Raw genomic sequence first — 17,634 nt, 5'->3', positions numbered from 1 at the left:
AGACAAGAAAAAATCGTACGTCATTTGTTTAAGAAATAGCTCCTTGTGCGCAATCATGGAAAGTGACACGGGGTGTTGTTATTTGATCTTTTAGATCCCTTCCAAGCACACATTTTGGCTACGTTGACTTGAAGACGTGAGTGAATGATTATATTTCTTATCAGTTGTTCCTCTCGATCCGGTTACTTATCACATTTTTTTTGCTGTTTTTCTTCTAATCGCTTGTTAACCGGAATGATGATGTGTAACTTGGCGAAATTCGCTAGCAGAGCTATATAGTGGTTTTCAACGTATTTTATCCCTTTCTACCGACACCAATTATTCGATATCCGTCCAGTATTGTTTGTAATTGATAAAGTGCATTTATCGGCGGCTACTCAGGGAATCATTGATGGGTGAAGTCAACTTTATTGTGGTGTAAACTATTTGTTCCAGCCCTTCGCAATTTCAGTGTTACCCATTGACACAATATCCTTCTGAATAATTAAACAGCCAACATCCTTCTAAATATAAAAATGAAAAATTATACTGTAAAAGCCATCATTTTATGGTGGTTATTGGTGTTCTGTGTATGCGGTGTGACAATACGGTCAGTGGACGCTGAGAAAGAGCCAATTGATTTGGAGATGAAGTATGAAGTTCCTCCAACACAGGTATAAACGTGATCATCTTACGAATTTTTTCAGAGTACCCTTGTTTTTTAGTTATTTAAGTATAGTCTTTCGAATATTATGATGACTGCCTTATTCATCGTGCATATTAACCTACTTGATTCTAGATCACATTTTTGCATATAATACGATTACATTTATTTCTAACACTTTATTAAATATATTTCAGAATTGTGGGAGTATCTTAAACGCATCAATTTATTTTCCAGAGCGGTCACGCAGAAAATGATGGAGTTACGATGGAATCCTCAACTAAGAAAGGCTTGGGTTTTGTTCATGCCTTTGTTGCTTCAATATCAGTCATCATCGTGTCTGAGCTGGGAGACAAAACATTCTTTATTGCTGCTATAATGGCAATGAGACACCCTAGGTGTACAGTTTTCATGGGCGCCATCACAGCACTAGCATTAATGACTGTTTTATCTGGTAATCATAATTTTATGATTATGTATTCCGCATCACATTTATTATTTATACAAAAAAAGTTAAACTCAGGCCAATTGCTTCCTTTGATAAGTGCCCACAGCTTCTTAATTCAGTCATGCAAAAATTTTCCCATGACATTAAGTTAATGAAGAATAAACTTAATGTCATGGGAAATGGGATTCCCACTAGTAATTTGTACAGAGCCCTTGCAGAGAATAATCTTTTCCAATATTTTGGTTCAGCCTTGTAAATTGGGATTAACTAGTATTTCAGTGTATGTAGTAACGTAAAATTGGTCACAGGTGATATGTGAATGAAAACTAGGTTCCACTTATAATCCAAGCATAAAAATACAATTGATGTTCCGTAAATGTTTCATTTGGTATTAATATAAACAACTGCCACTTTGATACGTCAATATTCAGGAATTTATGCCCTGTATAAGTTGTCCAAAAGATATTACTTTGATTTGATTATGAATTTTCTTGTTATTTATTCACCTTTGAGTTTGGAAGCTTCTTGTGTAATTAACTCATTTTTCCTGGCCCATTGCAATTAAATCTAGGTAATGCTATCATGGCATTATCATGCTTATTTCAAGTTGATATTTGTGTATATCTTGTTTAGTTGTGGTTTGAATTCTTGAATAATGTAAATGAAATGATTTCAGTACTTTTGATCCTCTTATTTCACAAGCCGGAAAAGAGAATGCAATCCTTGCACTGCAAATACATTTTTGTGATAATGTAATGATTTATGTGAGATAAGCTGCATTCCAAATAATTACTATGGTAGAGACTTGCTGTAATTAATCTAAATTTATTGTGACTTGTTTGTGGTTGAAATTGCAATTAAGTTTGTGGATTTTACAGACCACTAGATGGCTGAAATAATTCATTACAAGAATTAGATCAGCAAATGAAATATTGACTGGAGCACATATATTTTTAAAACGGCGGGAAAGACCAAGATATATGCGAATCGCTATTGAATTCTTTTACGCTGTACTCCTTGCATCAACTTATCACTTCACCAACAAGGGGCATTCTTGATTAATTAGCTACGTATATTCCCTAAAATAGTGACCATAAAAAGACCATAAAGACAGTAATCAACCCGAAGGTCGGTTTGGTTTGGAATTAGTGACCACAGGACAGTAAAAGCTAAGATTTCACTACATGGAGTCCAAAAAAAGAAGCTTAAAAGGAAAATTTACTTGTTTAAAGAAGGTGGCTACAATGGCCTTAAGTGCTTACTACAGAATCAATTTGCAAGTTTTAAGAAAGATAGTAATCACCAAGACACTGAGGATACATGGAGTCACTTCCTTTAGATCATGCACTCAGCAGTCAACAAGTTCATTCCCGATAAATTTATAAAAGACAACACACAACGTAGATGGTACCATGTGGATGTTAGAAAAGCATTGCGACATCAAAGGCTATGTCAAGCGAAGATGAAAAATATTAGGTATGACATCTCTAGTTGCAAAAGACTTGAGATCACATATGATTAAAAGCTATCTAGAGTGAATGCGACGAATGAATTTCGGAAAGCATTAAGCGAATTCAAAAGGAAAAGATTAACGGAAAATTTGAAAGCATTTTGGTCGTAGTATGTCAGAGAGGTACAGGGAAATAAGTTGACAGTTAATTTTCTCTAAAGTGATAAACCTAAAAGAGTAACCAGCATTTTCGGAAAGGCTAAATTATTAAATGTCCTATTATTAATGTTCCTTCTTTCAATGCATTTTCACCAATGTATCATCGAATGTCTCCAATAGATTATAAAATCATGCCTGTCAACTGATACTCAAAAGTTAAATCTCATGTAATGGAATAGAACGTTTGCTGAAAAATATGACGCCTAATAAATCCTGCTGGCCTGATCAAATACCTTCTCGTATATTTGAGGAATTGTCAGATATTGCACCGTATCTAGAAATGATGTTTGACGAATTGCTAGTAGATCACAAGTTTACCATAAATTGGAAACTGCCTAGCATAGCACCAGTATTTAAAAATGGAGTGTGCGAGGTCATGGAACATATAGTTGCTAGTTTGATAATGGGATATCTCGATAGTCAGGAGTTATTGATGAAAAATCAGCTAGGTTTGCGAAAGGGCAGATCCTGCGAGAAAAACTTGGGCTTTTTGGTAATGAAATTCTTATTTCAGGAGAGGGCAATGTTACAGTAGGCATGGTTTTTCTAGATTATAAGGAAGCTTTCAACCAAGTACCTCATAGTAAACTACTTACAAAGCTTGAAGCATATGGCATAGATAAAAATATCCTGGGTTGGATCAAAGACTTTTTGAATTGTCGGGTACAAAGGGTAGTGGTGGATGGAGTTAGCTCAAATTTAGTAGAAGTAACTTCAGGTGTTTCCCAGGGAAGTATTATCGGACCTCCAATTCTTGCTTTATGTTAACGACATTGACTCCGTAGTTACTAGTAAGATATGTTTATTTGCCAATGATGCCGTGGTTTACAGAGTTTACATCCATAATCTTGAGGACACAGCAGCTTTAGCAGATAACCTTAATGCTATATAAAGCTGGTGCAACACATGGCAACTAGAATTGAACCTAAAATAGTGCATAGTGATGAACTTTTGGAATAACAGCAATTCCCGCCTGAACACCTAATGTATTGGGAACATTGAAATGGAATGTGTGGACTTGACAAAACACTTCGACGATACCCTCATTCACGACCTCTCCTGGGTGAAACATGGGGAATAGGGGGAGTATCTGGAAAAGTTAGCAAAAATTAGGATTTATTGGGTCCCTGGGTAATGTGATGAGAAGGTTAAAGAGCAATGATATCTTTCTCTGGTTTGATCTCATTCAGAATATGCTGCTGGTGTATTATGGGGTCCTCATGTTGTTTTATTGATTAATGAATTGGATTGTGTGCAGTGTAGAGCAGCTAGATTTGTAAAACGTTGTTTTGATAAACTTAGTAGCATATCCAATATATTGGAGCAGCTAGGCTGGAAATCACTCACGCTGAGAAGGTTAAATTACAGATTGAAGCTCTTGCATAAATTAGAAGGATGTGTCTCTAACAACGATGTTGAAAATATATTATGACCCCCATCATGCTATGGTAGGTGAGGTGATGTCAATTAAACTAGAGAGATTAAGTGTAGAACAGATAGATTTAAGATGCCATTTTTCCACAAACTGAAAGGGATCTAAATAACATTGTCTAATTGTGGTAGGGGTATTAATATTTGGGTCAAAATTTGTCTGGTGAGTATTCACCCCATGCCACACTCAAGCTGTTGCTTGCAGGGTACTAAAAACAGATAAATAAACAAGAAAACCCTCTTTACAGCTGTTTTTGGACTAGCGGCCACCATCATCCCAAGAGCACTTACTTATTACATCTCTACGGCATTGTTTGCCATATTTGGCTTAAAGATGCTTAAGGAGGGCTACTACATGTCTCCAACGGAAGGTCAGGAAGAATTTGAAGAAGTTCAATTAGACTTACGGAAAAGAGAGGATGAGGTATGTAATATGCTTGAACATTGTTCATTCTAGCACTTAAGTCTTAGCTCATCTTTTCATAAGGGAGGTGGCTGCAAAAGTTTCTGACCCCAGTGGGTAGCTGTTCAAATAAGTGCTGTGAAATTCAGAAAGATTTTGGAATTCAAGAAAATGCCTCCACAAAAATAACTTTGGTGTTTCCTGGTGTGAGCACACATGAGCACATAGATCACCTATTGGTGTGCTCACATTTTCAGAATTTCATATCATGAAAAGTGTTCACCAGGAACCTGAATTTCTCAATTTCCAGCAAGTTGCTTTGGCTGGTGAAAAAAAGGTGTCCTCAAAAACTGTGAATAATCAGGGGATCCTGGTTTGAATCTTTAATCTTCAGTCAATTAGTTGTTTTAGATATCTTAAGAAGATGTTGAAAGATAGCAATGTAAATGAAAAAGTAATGAAAATTGCTGAAATGTGCAGAAGCATCCAAATTTATTCATAAAATACATTTTAATTGGTTGAAACAATATAGTTAATTAAATGTTATAATTTGTGAAGGACAGATGACTTCATTTGTACACTAATTGCAGCCAAAGCAATGTGTACTGGGCAGAGGTTGGATGGGTGTACCTCATGCCATTCACTGCATCCCATGGTGTGCCAGGTCTCGGCACTCTGCCTTTTCCGCCGCCTCATGGAATTGGGTGGAAACTTGCATTTATTGTTTTCTTTGTGCCTTTCCCAAGGGCGATCGTAAAATATCTGGGCTACTCTACAGCCACATTAACTTCTTTATTTTATTAAAAAAATTGACCAGCGAAGAAATGCTAGTTTTCAGAAGTGGTGTGAATGCCAGAGAGCCAAATCCAGGGAATAGGGGGGTATTCAATTGTTCCTGGCTCATCTGATGATGATGCTTAAGCGTTGAAACTAGTTGTACGTAAATAAAGAACAGTGGAAAGATACATTGTGTTCTTCATTTAATGAATATGGGGATGTTTGAGGGCTTCCTCAATTTTCTTCTGCAAGTCCGGTGTGCTTTCACAAAGTTTTACATCCAGTTTCCTTAACTTGTAAAAATAGTACTCTTCAGTTATTGTTTAACCTTTTTAAAATAGTAGATGAACGAAATTCCTGTCTCAACCCAAAAAACCTGTTGCCTTGGCCTTCCCCGTCGTCGTAACCGTCATCACCTTCTTTGAACCTTTCAGATTCGGCCTTGATGCGATGCATGGCCTGTTGTGTGAATCCGTAATGGTGAATCTATGTTTCCTCCATTGTCACACATCAGCGCAGAAAATCACTCCTGCTTTTTTGAAAAGCCCTTTTAGCACTTTGAGGAAAGTGTCGTCCGATCCGCAGTGAGCACGCTAATCACCCATCTTGTGCAAAGCTTAGTCATGTGCTAAATATAACCAACGTGTTCTTTTAATATCCCTACAGCTTTAGCAGTATACTTTGTATGCCGATCTTCCAAAATCATATCGTGCACTTTTTCAATGTTTTCTCAGTTGTGGTGGCATTTTTAATTGCCCTTCTCATGGATATTGTGGAGGCTTTCACGGCCATGTTTAAATTGAATGCCCATGTCTTCATTGTGGAAATTTTAGGAAAAGAGTCCCCATAAAATCCTCGAATGAATTTCGATCAGCGTTAAACCTTCATTATGGAGAATTTTTTCCCCGCATGCTACTTGCTTTTTTCCATTTCATCCCAAACCACATCTCACTTTTTCAAATGATGGCCTACACTAAACTGCTGCATGGAACGGCTTGGAATTTCATTCAGTACATACTCACAGTTCTGCCGACAAAAAGAAAAAATCATGCGATTGGTGATGCCATCCATGGGTCAAGGCTGAGAAAATTTCTGACCACCCTCGTACACTTTGTATGAGGTTTTACCAAAAAATATTTTAACCTGTATATTTGTTGTTTTGGCATTCTGAACTCTGGTTCACTTTGGGTGATTTACCCCGCTTTGATGATGACCTTTGATATCATCATGAGATTAACCAAAAATGTCAGTTAGCACTAAGTCTCATTTTCTCAATTGACTCACCACTTAATACTTAATGGAACCAATTAAGCAGGCCAATGAGGATAAGGTTGAGTGTTTTGACGTTTTTCATAGCGTACTGTGAAACTGAAATGAGTCCAGCAGCTTCTCCTTTGGTTTGCTGTTGCCCTCAAATCTCCATAGGACCATCACCATTGTTTTCCCCCTTGCCCAAACCGTGGATTGCGCATTCAAATGCTGTGCATCAATGGAATTAATGATTTGTGGGGAGTGATTTCAGAGATGGTAGCCTCTTTTAAAACTACTCCTAGAAGTGTGTGGGGTAGTAGTAGAAATGAAATATTAAATGTATCTGCTATTTTAGTAGGGCCAGTTGTGATACCACCATTTTTGTCATTAACTTAAGATGGTGTCCACATTAGGTTGTGAGTCATGTTGCACTTAATAATTTTCTAGACTTCTTTCGAGTAATTAGATGTTTCCTTAATTTTAGTTGTAGTTAGTAGTTTTGATGGGAGGTGACCAACAGCTGAGGTCATTTGCACCATCAGGGATGGATGGGAAAGGAAGTGTGGAAAGAAACCCAGCGTCAGCATTAGCCTACTCTTATCGAAAGGCGCCAAGGGGTTGGTAGTTAAACGCCCCATCCAATGGACAGGGTACTCGCACAAAGTGCTCTCCACAAAGCACTTAAAGTAGGGATCAGGATACTGATGAAAAAATTTGTTGCCTTCAGGATTTGAACCAGGACCCTCTTGGGCGGGAAGCGTGTACGTTAGACACTGCACCATCCCATTCCTTAAATGTTCATTGATTTATTCCTTTTTGAATCTCCTTATTAGATACCTAATGCTGTTTCGTAGGCTGAGAATGTTGTTGATGTAGTGAGTGGTCACCTGAGATTTTAAGGAGTATAAGCATTGTTTTTAAGGTCTTTGACATGTAAATGATTTCAGGTGTAATCCAATTTTTGGTTTTTTCATAAAAAAGTTTCACGGGCTCAAGAGGAAAAGTAACATTAAAATTGTGCATGAAAGCAGAACAAAACGTTATAGCTATCATTAAGGGAGTCTTTCCCATGCACCTCTGTCATATCTTGATTTTAAGCATTACCTGAAGGTAGTTGAAGTTAGATCATTAAAGAATCTATGGTATTTGATGCTTCTTGGTGGTTGCCGCAAAAAATGGTTACTACTGCAAAGTGGTCAGACAAGGCGGGATCAAATACCATGGTGTTAGCTTGGTGTTCATGTCCATCTATCAACAAATTACAATTAAAATCGCCAGTGAGAATGATTGTTGGTCTATTAGTTTCGTTAGCCACTGAAAATAGCGAGTTATCCAGTTTTTCTTGAAATTTTGTGGTTGAGATCTGTACTAAAACTACATACACCAAAAATTTTGTTTGAAAATGAGCACTTAATGGCAAAGCATTCTAGTGTTAGCTCTCCATTGAGATGTTGAGATGCATGTGACATATTGCATAACTCAATAGATATTGTAACGTAGTCACTCCACCATGACGATGATTATTCCGACAATATTTATAAATTATAAGATAACCTGGAATTGTTATATTTTTGTTTCTCATTCAGTGCTCACTATTGCAAATCAGGTCTGGTTTTTCACAACTTTTTCTAGTTATTCAAGCTTGTTAATTAAACATTGGATAACTAATATTTTAAAATGAAAGTCATTTGATACTATATTTACCATTGCAGTCTCACCAATCAAATCAGCTCCAGGATTTAATTTGGAGCATAGTTTTGCCGAGCTATCCAGAAAGAATACATTTGACAAGTACGTTTTTGTCCCAAAACGCTCGGTCAACAACTGGACTCCTCAAAGAATGTATTAGGTTGCTCTCAGTGGATATGCAGAAAGATGAGTAATCCCCTGTAGTTGCCTACGGTTCAATTTCCACATCACTCTAAAAATACCACAAAGGAAAATCTTCCTTTGTGGTATTTAACAGTATCTGTTGCAGTTCTATCGTTGGAAAATTGCCAAACGTGCAAGCCACTCGTCCTGGGAATACCTGTGAGGTTGCAGCTTTCAGGCTCACTAACATCTTCTGTCTTTTCAATCAGCTTCTTTCTTTGATAACATTGGGGTCAAAATTATATGAAATCACCATGATCAGGGGGTAATGGAGCACTTTCAGCTTCACAACAGATTTTTCCACTTTCACTGTTTTGATTAAAAAAATCATTTTCATTCACATCATGACCACACGCACCGAATTTGTTCACACAACCGCTCCTCGTAATGTTGGCATTTCCTTCGCAATTAGAAGGAAGCATAGTAGATGCTCTTTGGGCTGTGTTATTGGTGTTTTCCTTGTTGCTGATTTCTACTGGATTTAGTACTTACTTAGATGTACTAACCTTCATTTCGGCACTCTTCAAAGTTAGATTTGATGGGTATTTTATCAAAGGAACAGGCACATTGTCGGTTTCATTTAGGGATTGGTGTGTCACATTTTTTATTTTGTTGACAAAAATATTTTATTTTTATTTTTGGCGGTGATAGATTCCCGATTGCTTTTTGGACTGTTGAGTTCAGTGTTTAAGTGTTCCTAAGTAAGCAGCCTTGTTGCATAGCAATATCTTGCAGGTTCGGCAGGAAAAACATTTCCAGTAAATTTCTTCCTGCCAGTCTTCAAATACAGCTTTTAATGATATTTCTTTAAGCCCTGTACATGTCCTGTAAAATATTCATGAACATTGGTGACATGAAACAAACTTGTCATTAATTTGGATCAAGTTTTTGCAGGAACTACATTTTCAAGTACTATGTTCAGGTGCCATTTTGTATATTATGAGAGGGCTAGGTAGATGGAAACCCATAGATGCACATTCCCAATTGAACTTGTTTCTGTGATGCTACTAGGCAATCAGCTTGCTCTTTCTGCCTCTGGTCCCTGGTACATAATTAATATTATTGGTATCCTTCCATTTAAGGTAGGTTTTGTTTGGACATTGGCAGAGCAATGATAAATTTCTTTGCCTCTTGTAATACAAAGCAACCGGACACTACGAAAAGCCCCCCTTCAATTCCAAATACTTCCTTCCTCCCTTCATTCCATCCAACATCCCACTGCCAGTCAAGATGCTTTGCATCCAATTTTTCTCTCTCCTTATAATTTCTCCCAGAATTCCCATTTCCTACCCCACCATACCCAGCACCTCATTTGTTTTCTTTTCTGTCCCCTTCACCTTCTCCATCATCCTCCACCCCTGCATTTCCAAAGCCTGTAATCTATGCCTATCATCCTGTTTCAATGATCATGTATACCGTCCATGCATTACTACGCATCATATCAAAGTTTTAACGTGCCTTTTCTTAACATTCTGGCTTAATGCCCTATCACAATTCCTTCCTCCTCGTGAAAGCTTCTTTGCCTAGCCCGTGTTCATCTTATTTCTCAACTGCTTTGACCATCTTGGTCAAAAACACTTCCAAGAGTAAACAGTTCTACCTTTTCATAATCATCTTGTCAGTAATTCATGGTTTCCTTGTCCTTCTCCTATTAACTGTTCTTATAGTTTCAATTGTGACTTTCATAATGTTTTATATATGTTCCTAATTGTCTTCTACTGTATGCGTCATGCAATTTTTTTCCAGGACCTCTTAGAATCCCTTCTTTTTTGTACTGATTAATGCTTCAACATTCCACTTCCTGGTGTGCCATCCTTGGTTAATCCCCTTGAATAAGCTGTTACATTTCTGCAGAATTAAATTATAATCATAAACTGCAGCAGCTCCTGGAAAACTTCAAATCAAGATTCTATTCCTAAATTTTTCCCAGATCATAACAGTGTGTACCATATTTCATGGCATGGGCCATGAAATGTACCTTTACCATTAATGCCCCTTGTGCCATTTTCTATGGTTGATGATGCAGGGAAAAAAATACATAATAGTATTTTTTTAACGAATTGGCTTACGCTTATAGGTCAAACTTATACCTAGCACCCCATAGTCCCATAAGATGCAGGATGATTTAAGAGCGCATTTTGTAAAACGAGGGTATCTTTCAAAAGTGCATCTAACTGTGCTCGTGCCATATTTCATGGCATGGGCATGGCATCATCCTGCATCTTATGGGACTATGGGGTGCTCGGTATAAGTTTGACCTATAAGCGTAAGCCAATGCGTTAAAAAAATACTATTATGTATTTTTTTTTCCTGCATCATCAGCCATAGAAAATGGTTGCCATTATTACATATGTCAATAATATCAACGTTTTGAGTCAACAGTTAGCAACTGGGTTTTAAAATTTCATTGAAAGATTCCCAAATATTTTGTAAATATAGGCAACGTAGAGCGTTTAGTTATATCTCGTATATGGTACTGCTGTGAAACTTCATACGCGTTGGGCTAACAAGGATGTTTCCCTGCTGCTACTATTTGCAAACAAGGTCTGTCTGGAAAGGATTCAGCCTTGCAATATTTTGAGAAAAATAGCCTCTGTGGAACATTGAGGAGGCCTTAGTCCCCTTCGAAGTACTCCAATAGGACCCTAACACTCTTATCCTTCCACATCTCTTCCACTTTTCAAAAGAATCAGCCAAGTCCTTTTTCAGAATTGTCGTCAGCTGCCTCATTGCATTCTCCTTTATCTTGTCAACCAACTGTTGGGAAGATGCTTTAGTTTCAGGTCAGGGCCGTAGACCTATGACCATCTGTGGTAATGACCTTTTTTTAGAAAACCTGGTTCATCATTTGTGGTTTGGAGCAAGTCCCTTGCAACTGCTGCACAAAAATCTTGATGTTAATCAAAGTTTTATCAAATTGATAGTTTAGTATAAAATTTGGAAATACATTCCATACTCATGTGTAATATAGATATTATTCCAAGGTAATTTTTTATTGTCTAATATTACTCTTTTGTGGGTGAAACTGCTGCTTTATCATACATAAATTAAGACAGGGAGTTTTGTTTGGGACTCATAAGAGTATTGGAATAGTGATGCTGAAATAGTGTATCATCCTCATGAATTATAATGTCATAGTTTAAAGTTGTTTCCGTATTGTATCCGTCCAATTTATATGCACTGAATAAATGACTACTTGATTTGTCCATAATTTCAGTTTGAGAAAGAGGCAAGTGCATCTCTTACTGCAGATGTTGAATCAGGAGGAGCACGCAAAAAGCCAAGTATAGTATCATTTGTGTCCAGGATATTACTGCAGTCTTTTACTTTAACATTCCTGGCGGAGTGGGGTGACAGGTCACAGCTGACAACCATCATCCTTGCAGCGAGAGAGGTGAGCCTAGTTCATTTCCAGGGGGAGGCAAGATGGCTTCATCTCCAGAATGCACTCAAAGAGATGGGAGACATTTATTAAAATGTATTGATGCATTTTAAAGAAATGCATCACTGTACTTTATTAAATTTTATTGGTACATTTTATGGAGAATTGCAAATGCGTAAACATTTTATTTAGTAGCTAATAAGATCCTATATTTCACACGATTGTATTATATAAGTAAAAATTATGTGAGTAATTGTTGTAGTTCCTGACCTTTTATTTAGTACTTTTCATTAACTAAATGATTAACTGTATCAACTACTTGATAATTGACAAATGCAACAAGGTTCTCAAAATCATGATTTCAATTCATACTTGTATGTATGAAGTGAAATCATGATTTTGAGAAAGTCAAGCCAATTCGTTATGCATGTGAAACAAAATTTAGGGTGCTTCACAATCCACAAATGGCTGCTAGGGTTAGCCTGAGCAACACAGATCAGCAATCCTGGTAATAAGAGAAAGCAATCAAAGGAATATGAGCAAATTTGTTGTCTCTGGCATAACTTTATGGAATTCACACAACATATTGAAATGAAATTGTTCTCTTTGACGGGTGGTGACCTAACACCCCCCGCCACCTGCCCTTGTGGTGGCTTGTGGGGTATTATGTAGATATATTGTATTTGAATAGGAATATGAAAAATGTGTGATATCTCTCCACTTGGACACGGGTAATATTACCGATGTATTATTGGAGGGAACAGAGTTAAATTCAGGCAAAGTTAATTAACATTGAATGAAATCCTCTTGGGTTTCCCTGATTCCCTGATGGAAAACCCTGATTCAAGTTTTCATCTCCGCTGATGGTTTGATGACTGACTCGTTCATCATCTTCTTGTCTTCTGAAGCCCTTTAATTCTTGAGACTTCTTAGGCCATTCAGAATCGCTGGAGACAATGAGTTAGCTGATCTAGCATTAGCAGAGATGGAGAACTTGAACTGATGGTAGACTTGAGAGCAAGTGCTGGGAAAGCACGTAAATTAAGATTATGACTCTTGAATGCAGAATCCATCCACCTATACTTTAGACTTGGGCTCAATTTGTTTTCTAGTTTCCGTTTGCAGTGGAAACTAGTTAACACAAGACCAATCCAAGAGCTTCAAGTTAATCAATTCACCCTATCATGCCATCAGAAAACTATTATAATTTTTTCTATCCCTTTAAGATGTACAAGGTATGCACAAAAAGAAAGAAACTATATTCTATTGGAAATATCTTCCTTTTCAACAAAAATGCCATACCATTGAGAGAGTAAAAATAGGTCATATTTAAATCCTCTTTATTTATGTTAAGATTTACCAGGGTCATTGCATTAATATCATGTGTTCATACATATACCTCCAGATTAGGTTCATCAGTTATTGGTTAAATTAAGAAATGCAATGATCGTGTACACATTAATATGAAGGTGATTATCCATACCATACTGTTGTTTTCAGCATTGAAGCCAGGTAGAAAGATGGTCAGAATATTTAGTGAAAAAATATTCATGTAGGCACATAAAAGAACCAAAATAGGGTATAAGAGACCAGATCATGTATTGGACTTAAGGAATTAGGATTCTAGATTTTTTAGTACCATTTTCATTTAAGTAGAATGATTTAAATACTTGTAGACATGTCTCATTTTCTTAACTAATGCAATTCTGACATTAGTTTGGGTATGAACACCAGTTCACCATTGCTTACTCAAATGAATACCACTTCTCTGAAATATGTGGGCAATGAATGTTGTTGAATCCTCTCCTCCTAACTATTATGGGCACACTGAGTCACTTTCCAAGCCGGTAAAAGTTTTCTTCACTTGAACTACATATCTTTGATTTGCTGATCTGATGCTCTGATTTTGAGGGCTACCTATAGGAAGACAGTTACCCCTGAAATCTGCATGGTTTTAAGCAATCTAGTGCCTCTATTCTTTAGCCAAGAGATGGCACCTGAGAGTTATTCCAAATGACTCCTCATCAGGAAATGGTTACTAAAATTAGTGGAATGCATAGAAATCGAAATTTTTCTTTCCCATCAATAGTAATATTCTGTAGTAAATTTCACTTCCTCTACATTAATTTTGATATTGTTATGTGCATCAGTAAAATGAAAGGTCTAATAAGGAGAGGGAATGCCTGTTTTATTCTTAAAGTGTGAAATGACTGCCAATCCAGTGTAATATTATTTAGTGTAACAATTTCAGAATGTAAAAATTGTTCGCCTTGACTGGGATTTGAACTTGGCTCCCTCAATGTCTGGCCGAGAGCTTTGTCCGGTTAAGCTACCGAGGCATCCTCTTACACTCTAAGATACTATTTAACGTTAATATTGTAAGAATGTTCATGGATATGAGAAACAATTTGTAAGCGAATAATTTCTTGCACAGGATGTGATTGGTGTCACAATAGGTGGTATTCTGGGCCATGCAATTTGTACTGGGATGGCTGTCCTTGGTGGAAGGATGATTGCCCAGAGGATCTCAGTGCGGACAGGTGAGTGTTCCCTTCCCAATTGAAAAGCTGTTTTGAGGGTGAGACCTAAAGGGAGGAGTGTAAGCTCTCTTGAAAGTAAACTTCCATAAATCCCTCTTCAGAAAAATAAACTTTGTCCTTGCATGGATGTATGTGAAATCCCATTGAGTGATGATGTAAATGAAAATGAGGGCCTAATGACAACACTATTGCTAACCTCAATGATGAGCTTCACTTCCTGCATTTGAAATTGCTGACCTGTTGGAACCATACTCATTGTGATTCTTTAAAGGTTTATTCTTTTCTGTTGCAGTGACGTTGGTTGGTGGCATAGTGTTCATTCTGTTTGCTGTCACAGCGTTGTTTTTTGATCCTAATGTGGAGTGATGGCTTGTAGAGGATGTGAGAGGCTCATCTGTTAGAGTGAATTCTTGGTGAATAATTGTTCCCCACCAAAATGAATGTTGCTGTTTGTCCATATTTATAATTGTCCACCTTGCCATAGGAAGTCAATTTTTGTTTGCCAGCACGAATGTGTTATATTTATTGGGCAGTGGCGATATGCTTGGTGTATTCCTGATGTAAGCACTGGCAGAGAACAAAGAGAAATGAGTTGCCATTGTCCTAAGTGATTAATTAATAATTATGTGTGCATGCATGTGCAATTTAAATTTCATGGTACAAGGTAAAATATACATTCATTGATAAGTGTATGCCAAAGGGTGTTACCAACTTTGAGGTTAGTTCTCTTCACGAACTATGCTCATACTGTTGAAAAATGTAATTTCCTTCATCAAACTATTTATTCATGGGCCTGCTTCACTACAAAGTTGTGCCCAAGGTATTCATTTAGATCTCTTTTATTTTTATTGCTGCAGTCAAACTTTTATAATGCCGTGAAGGTAATCATCAGCCAATGGAAATAGACCTTTTTGTTTGCAAACGGATGATTTTTGACCTGTTATGTGGCTGTCATATTTAATTATAAAATATCATCAATTATGAAAATGAAGTGTGAAGTGGCATACCAACTTATTTCTACATATAATTCTGGTCTATTCAATTGGTAGGTACTTGATTACATATATTTGACAGATTGCATTAAAAATGCGGCTACACTTAGTTTTATTAGATAAATAGCAGCTCCTTTTTTACTATTGCCTTTGTATTCGGATGTATCAAGGAAATATTATTAATCCTGGAGTTGTAAATATATATCAATCAAATGAGAGAATTTATTTTTGTACCAAGTAATGAGAGTGAGCTCTTGCTTGAAGGGTGTAAAAATGTTTCAAAAGTTAATTGTATTTTTCATTTAATTCTGAGCAAGTCAAATATCTATGGCTACTTTTGATCTAATGACTAACGTTTGCAGTCTGAAAGGAGTTCATTAGTGGTTTGTTATTGCCCTCTTAATACTTCGTTTTTTGTGTGATTATGCCCACTGTGTGTGTGTGTGAGAGAGAGGTGCCATCCTTCCTATTTATGTCTGTACCTACTGTACACAATATGTTACTGTTGAGATTTGATAATGCCTGCAATTTGCATTGTCAATGGGCAGTTTTAAACATTCCTACCCTAAGGGTGAAGATAATGAATGTTCCTGTACAGGAATCTTTTATTTATGTTTATTTTAACACTGTAAATTGGTCAAACTAACATTGTTATAAGCCTTCAATCTGAATAAAAATGATTCTTACTGAATTGGCCAAAGCTTCCTAAATTGTGGTTACATTGTTGTTAATTGATGCATTTTACTGTCATTATTTTGCACATATAACTGTAATTTTCATTGGTAGGTCAAATTCATCTTTCAGCCAAAGCAGCTAATGGTGAAAACAATGGATGTTTTTGGTGCTGATGGCTGATCCTGACAGTTAATGCTCCACCTTGATTTGGAATAACCTTGAATTGATTCGATATGGAATTGAAGCTAGCTATATTTATATGATGATCAGATTATATTAATGTCCCAAAAGGATACGCTTTGTGTTTCCAAATAAATGTTTTTGAAATACAAAGTGTATTCTTTTGAGTCGTAGGTAGCTTCCACAAAGTAAATCTGGTAACTGCAGCAGATATTAATGAGATGCTTGACTAATAAAATATATTTATCATTGCTTCTCAATTTAGTCTCTGAAAGAAGGAATTCATTTTGATTTGCGAGTTAGCAACATTTCCAGGACATATTATTAATCTAATGGACATAAGTTTCTACCAACCAAATTTTATGGTGATGTATACCCCCCTGCCTTCAATAACTAAGAATTTCAAAGTGTAAAAATCATTTACCCTGACTTGGATTTGAGCCCGAATCCCTCAAATGTCCAGCTGAGCTCTGTAGCCAGTTAAGCTACTGAAGCATCCTCTCACAATCTAAAATTTATTGCCGTAGCATCTTAGAATTCAATAATTAAGGTCTTAAAGGAGGTGAAGAATTTGAAAAACTATGTTTCAACAAATTTTACATCCAGTTTCATCATGTAGCAGCTTCAAGTGCACATTCACATGTTGATGATTTGGGTTGTAAATAGCCCCATAGTTTAATTTATTTATCGGCTAGAATAACCCTTTTACAAAAATAATAGGGTAAATACATAATAGTTACTAAAGGTAAAAGTGATTCCAGAATTGATGGATTGGCAATTGGAGTCCGTTAGGTGAATCTTTTATGCAATTTACATACCCACAAACTGTCCCCAAAAAAATTAAAATGTGTGCATCCTCCTGATTCGTAGCCAAAAATACAACATCTTCCAGGTTCCGCGGCTGAATATTTGCCGAGAAAAGGGCTTACGAGCCCCAACTCTTTTCAAAGCTACTGGGGCTAAAAAGATTCGGCTTGAAATGAAAATGCTTCCCTCCCTGGAAGAGGTAACTTTAGCGGTCGGGGTGCTTCTGTAGTTGGAAAACCCTCTCACAGATGGCCCAGAATAAGGTCGACCGAAGGGCTGACCGTAGACACTCGTTGGGTGTGCATTTCTGTAATAAAATTCCCGTATCGCCAAGGCTCACACACGGCATGTACCGAGCCCCATGTTTGTCAGTAGGGGGAAATCGGGCTCTAAGGGAAGGGCAAATATTTGTATGTCGATCCAAGTACGAATTCCTCAGAGTTAAACTCTGTGCAAAGTTCAGAGGAGAGTGTCAACTCTAGTACTCAGGCTCCATCACCGGGAACTAGAGTGAAGATGGCGAACACCCAACTATAAAGCGTTTGAAACTCCACTCCGTCTCAA

At 37.0% G+C, this 17,634-nt stretch overlaps 1 protein-coding gene across 3 annotated transcripts; it reads left to right on the top strand.

The window, feature by feature from the left end:
- The first annotated feature begins 24 nt into the window (after window positions 1–24).
- Window positions 25–16,080, top strand: LOC139688551 (putative divalent cation/proton antiporter TMEM165). Of its 3 annotated transcripts, none has more exons than XM_071586099.1 (7): window positions 25–136; window positions 436–653; window positions 881–1,097; window positions 4,440–4,615; window positions 11,712–11,888; window positions 14,311–14,416; window positions 14,709–16,080. In XM_071586099.1, exons 2-7 carry the CDS (start codon window positions 516–518, stop codon window positions 14,780–14,782), a joined length of 888 nt encoding a protein of 295 aa, XP_071442200.1. In that variant the 5' UTR covers window positions 25–136; window positions 436–515; the 3' UTR covers window positions 14,783–16,080. The 3 variants fall into 3 exon arrangements, with proteins under 3 accessions (XP_071442200.1, XP_071442197.1, XP_071442198.1); XM_071586097.1 differs by having other exon boundaries at window positions 77–136; window positions 338–653; XM_071586096.1 differs by having other exon boundaries at window positions 53–653.
- Window positions 16,081–17,634: the final 1,554 nt, after the last annotated feature.

Source organism: Hetaerina americana, unplaced genomic scaffold (assembly GCF_022747635.1).
Source record: "Hetaerina americana unplaced genomic scaffold, ioHetAmer1.1.p SCAF_20, whole genome shotgun sequence".
Lineage (NCBI taxonomy): Eukaryota > Metazoa > Arthropoda > Insecta > Odonata > Calopterygidae > Hetaerina > Hetaerina americana.
Note: the sequence above shows the minus strand (reverse complement) of the source record. Positions and strands in the feature narration are given on the sequence as shown.

Excerpts from the sequence above, each read along its gene's own strand:
- LOC139688551 (XM_071586099.1), top strand. The coding sequence starts at position 516 with ATGAAAAATTATACTGTAAAAGCCATCATTTTATGGTGGTTATTGGTG. Across the intron at positions 654-880 it reads ATGAAGTTCCTCCAACACAG|AGCGGTCACGCAGAAAATGA; the intron begins GTATAAACGTGA and ends TTTATTTTCCAG. Across the intron at positions 11,889-14,310 it reads TCATCCTTGCAGCGAGAGAG|GATGTGATTGGTGTCACAAT; the intron begins GTGAGCCTAGTT and ends TTTCTTGCACAG.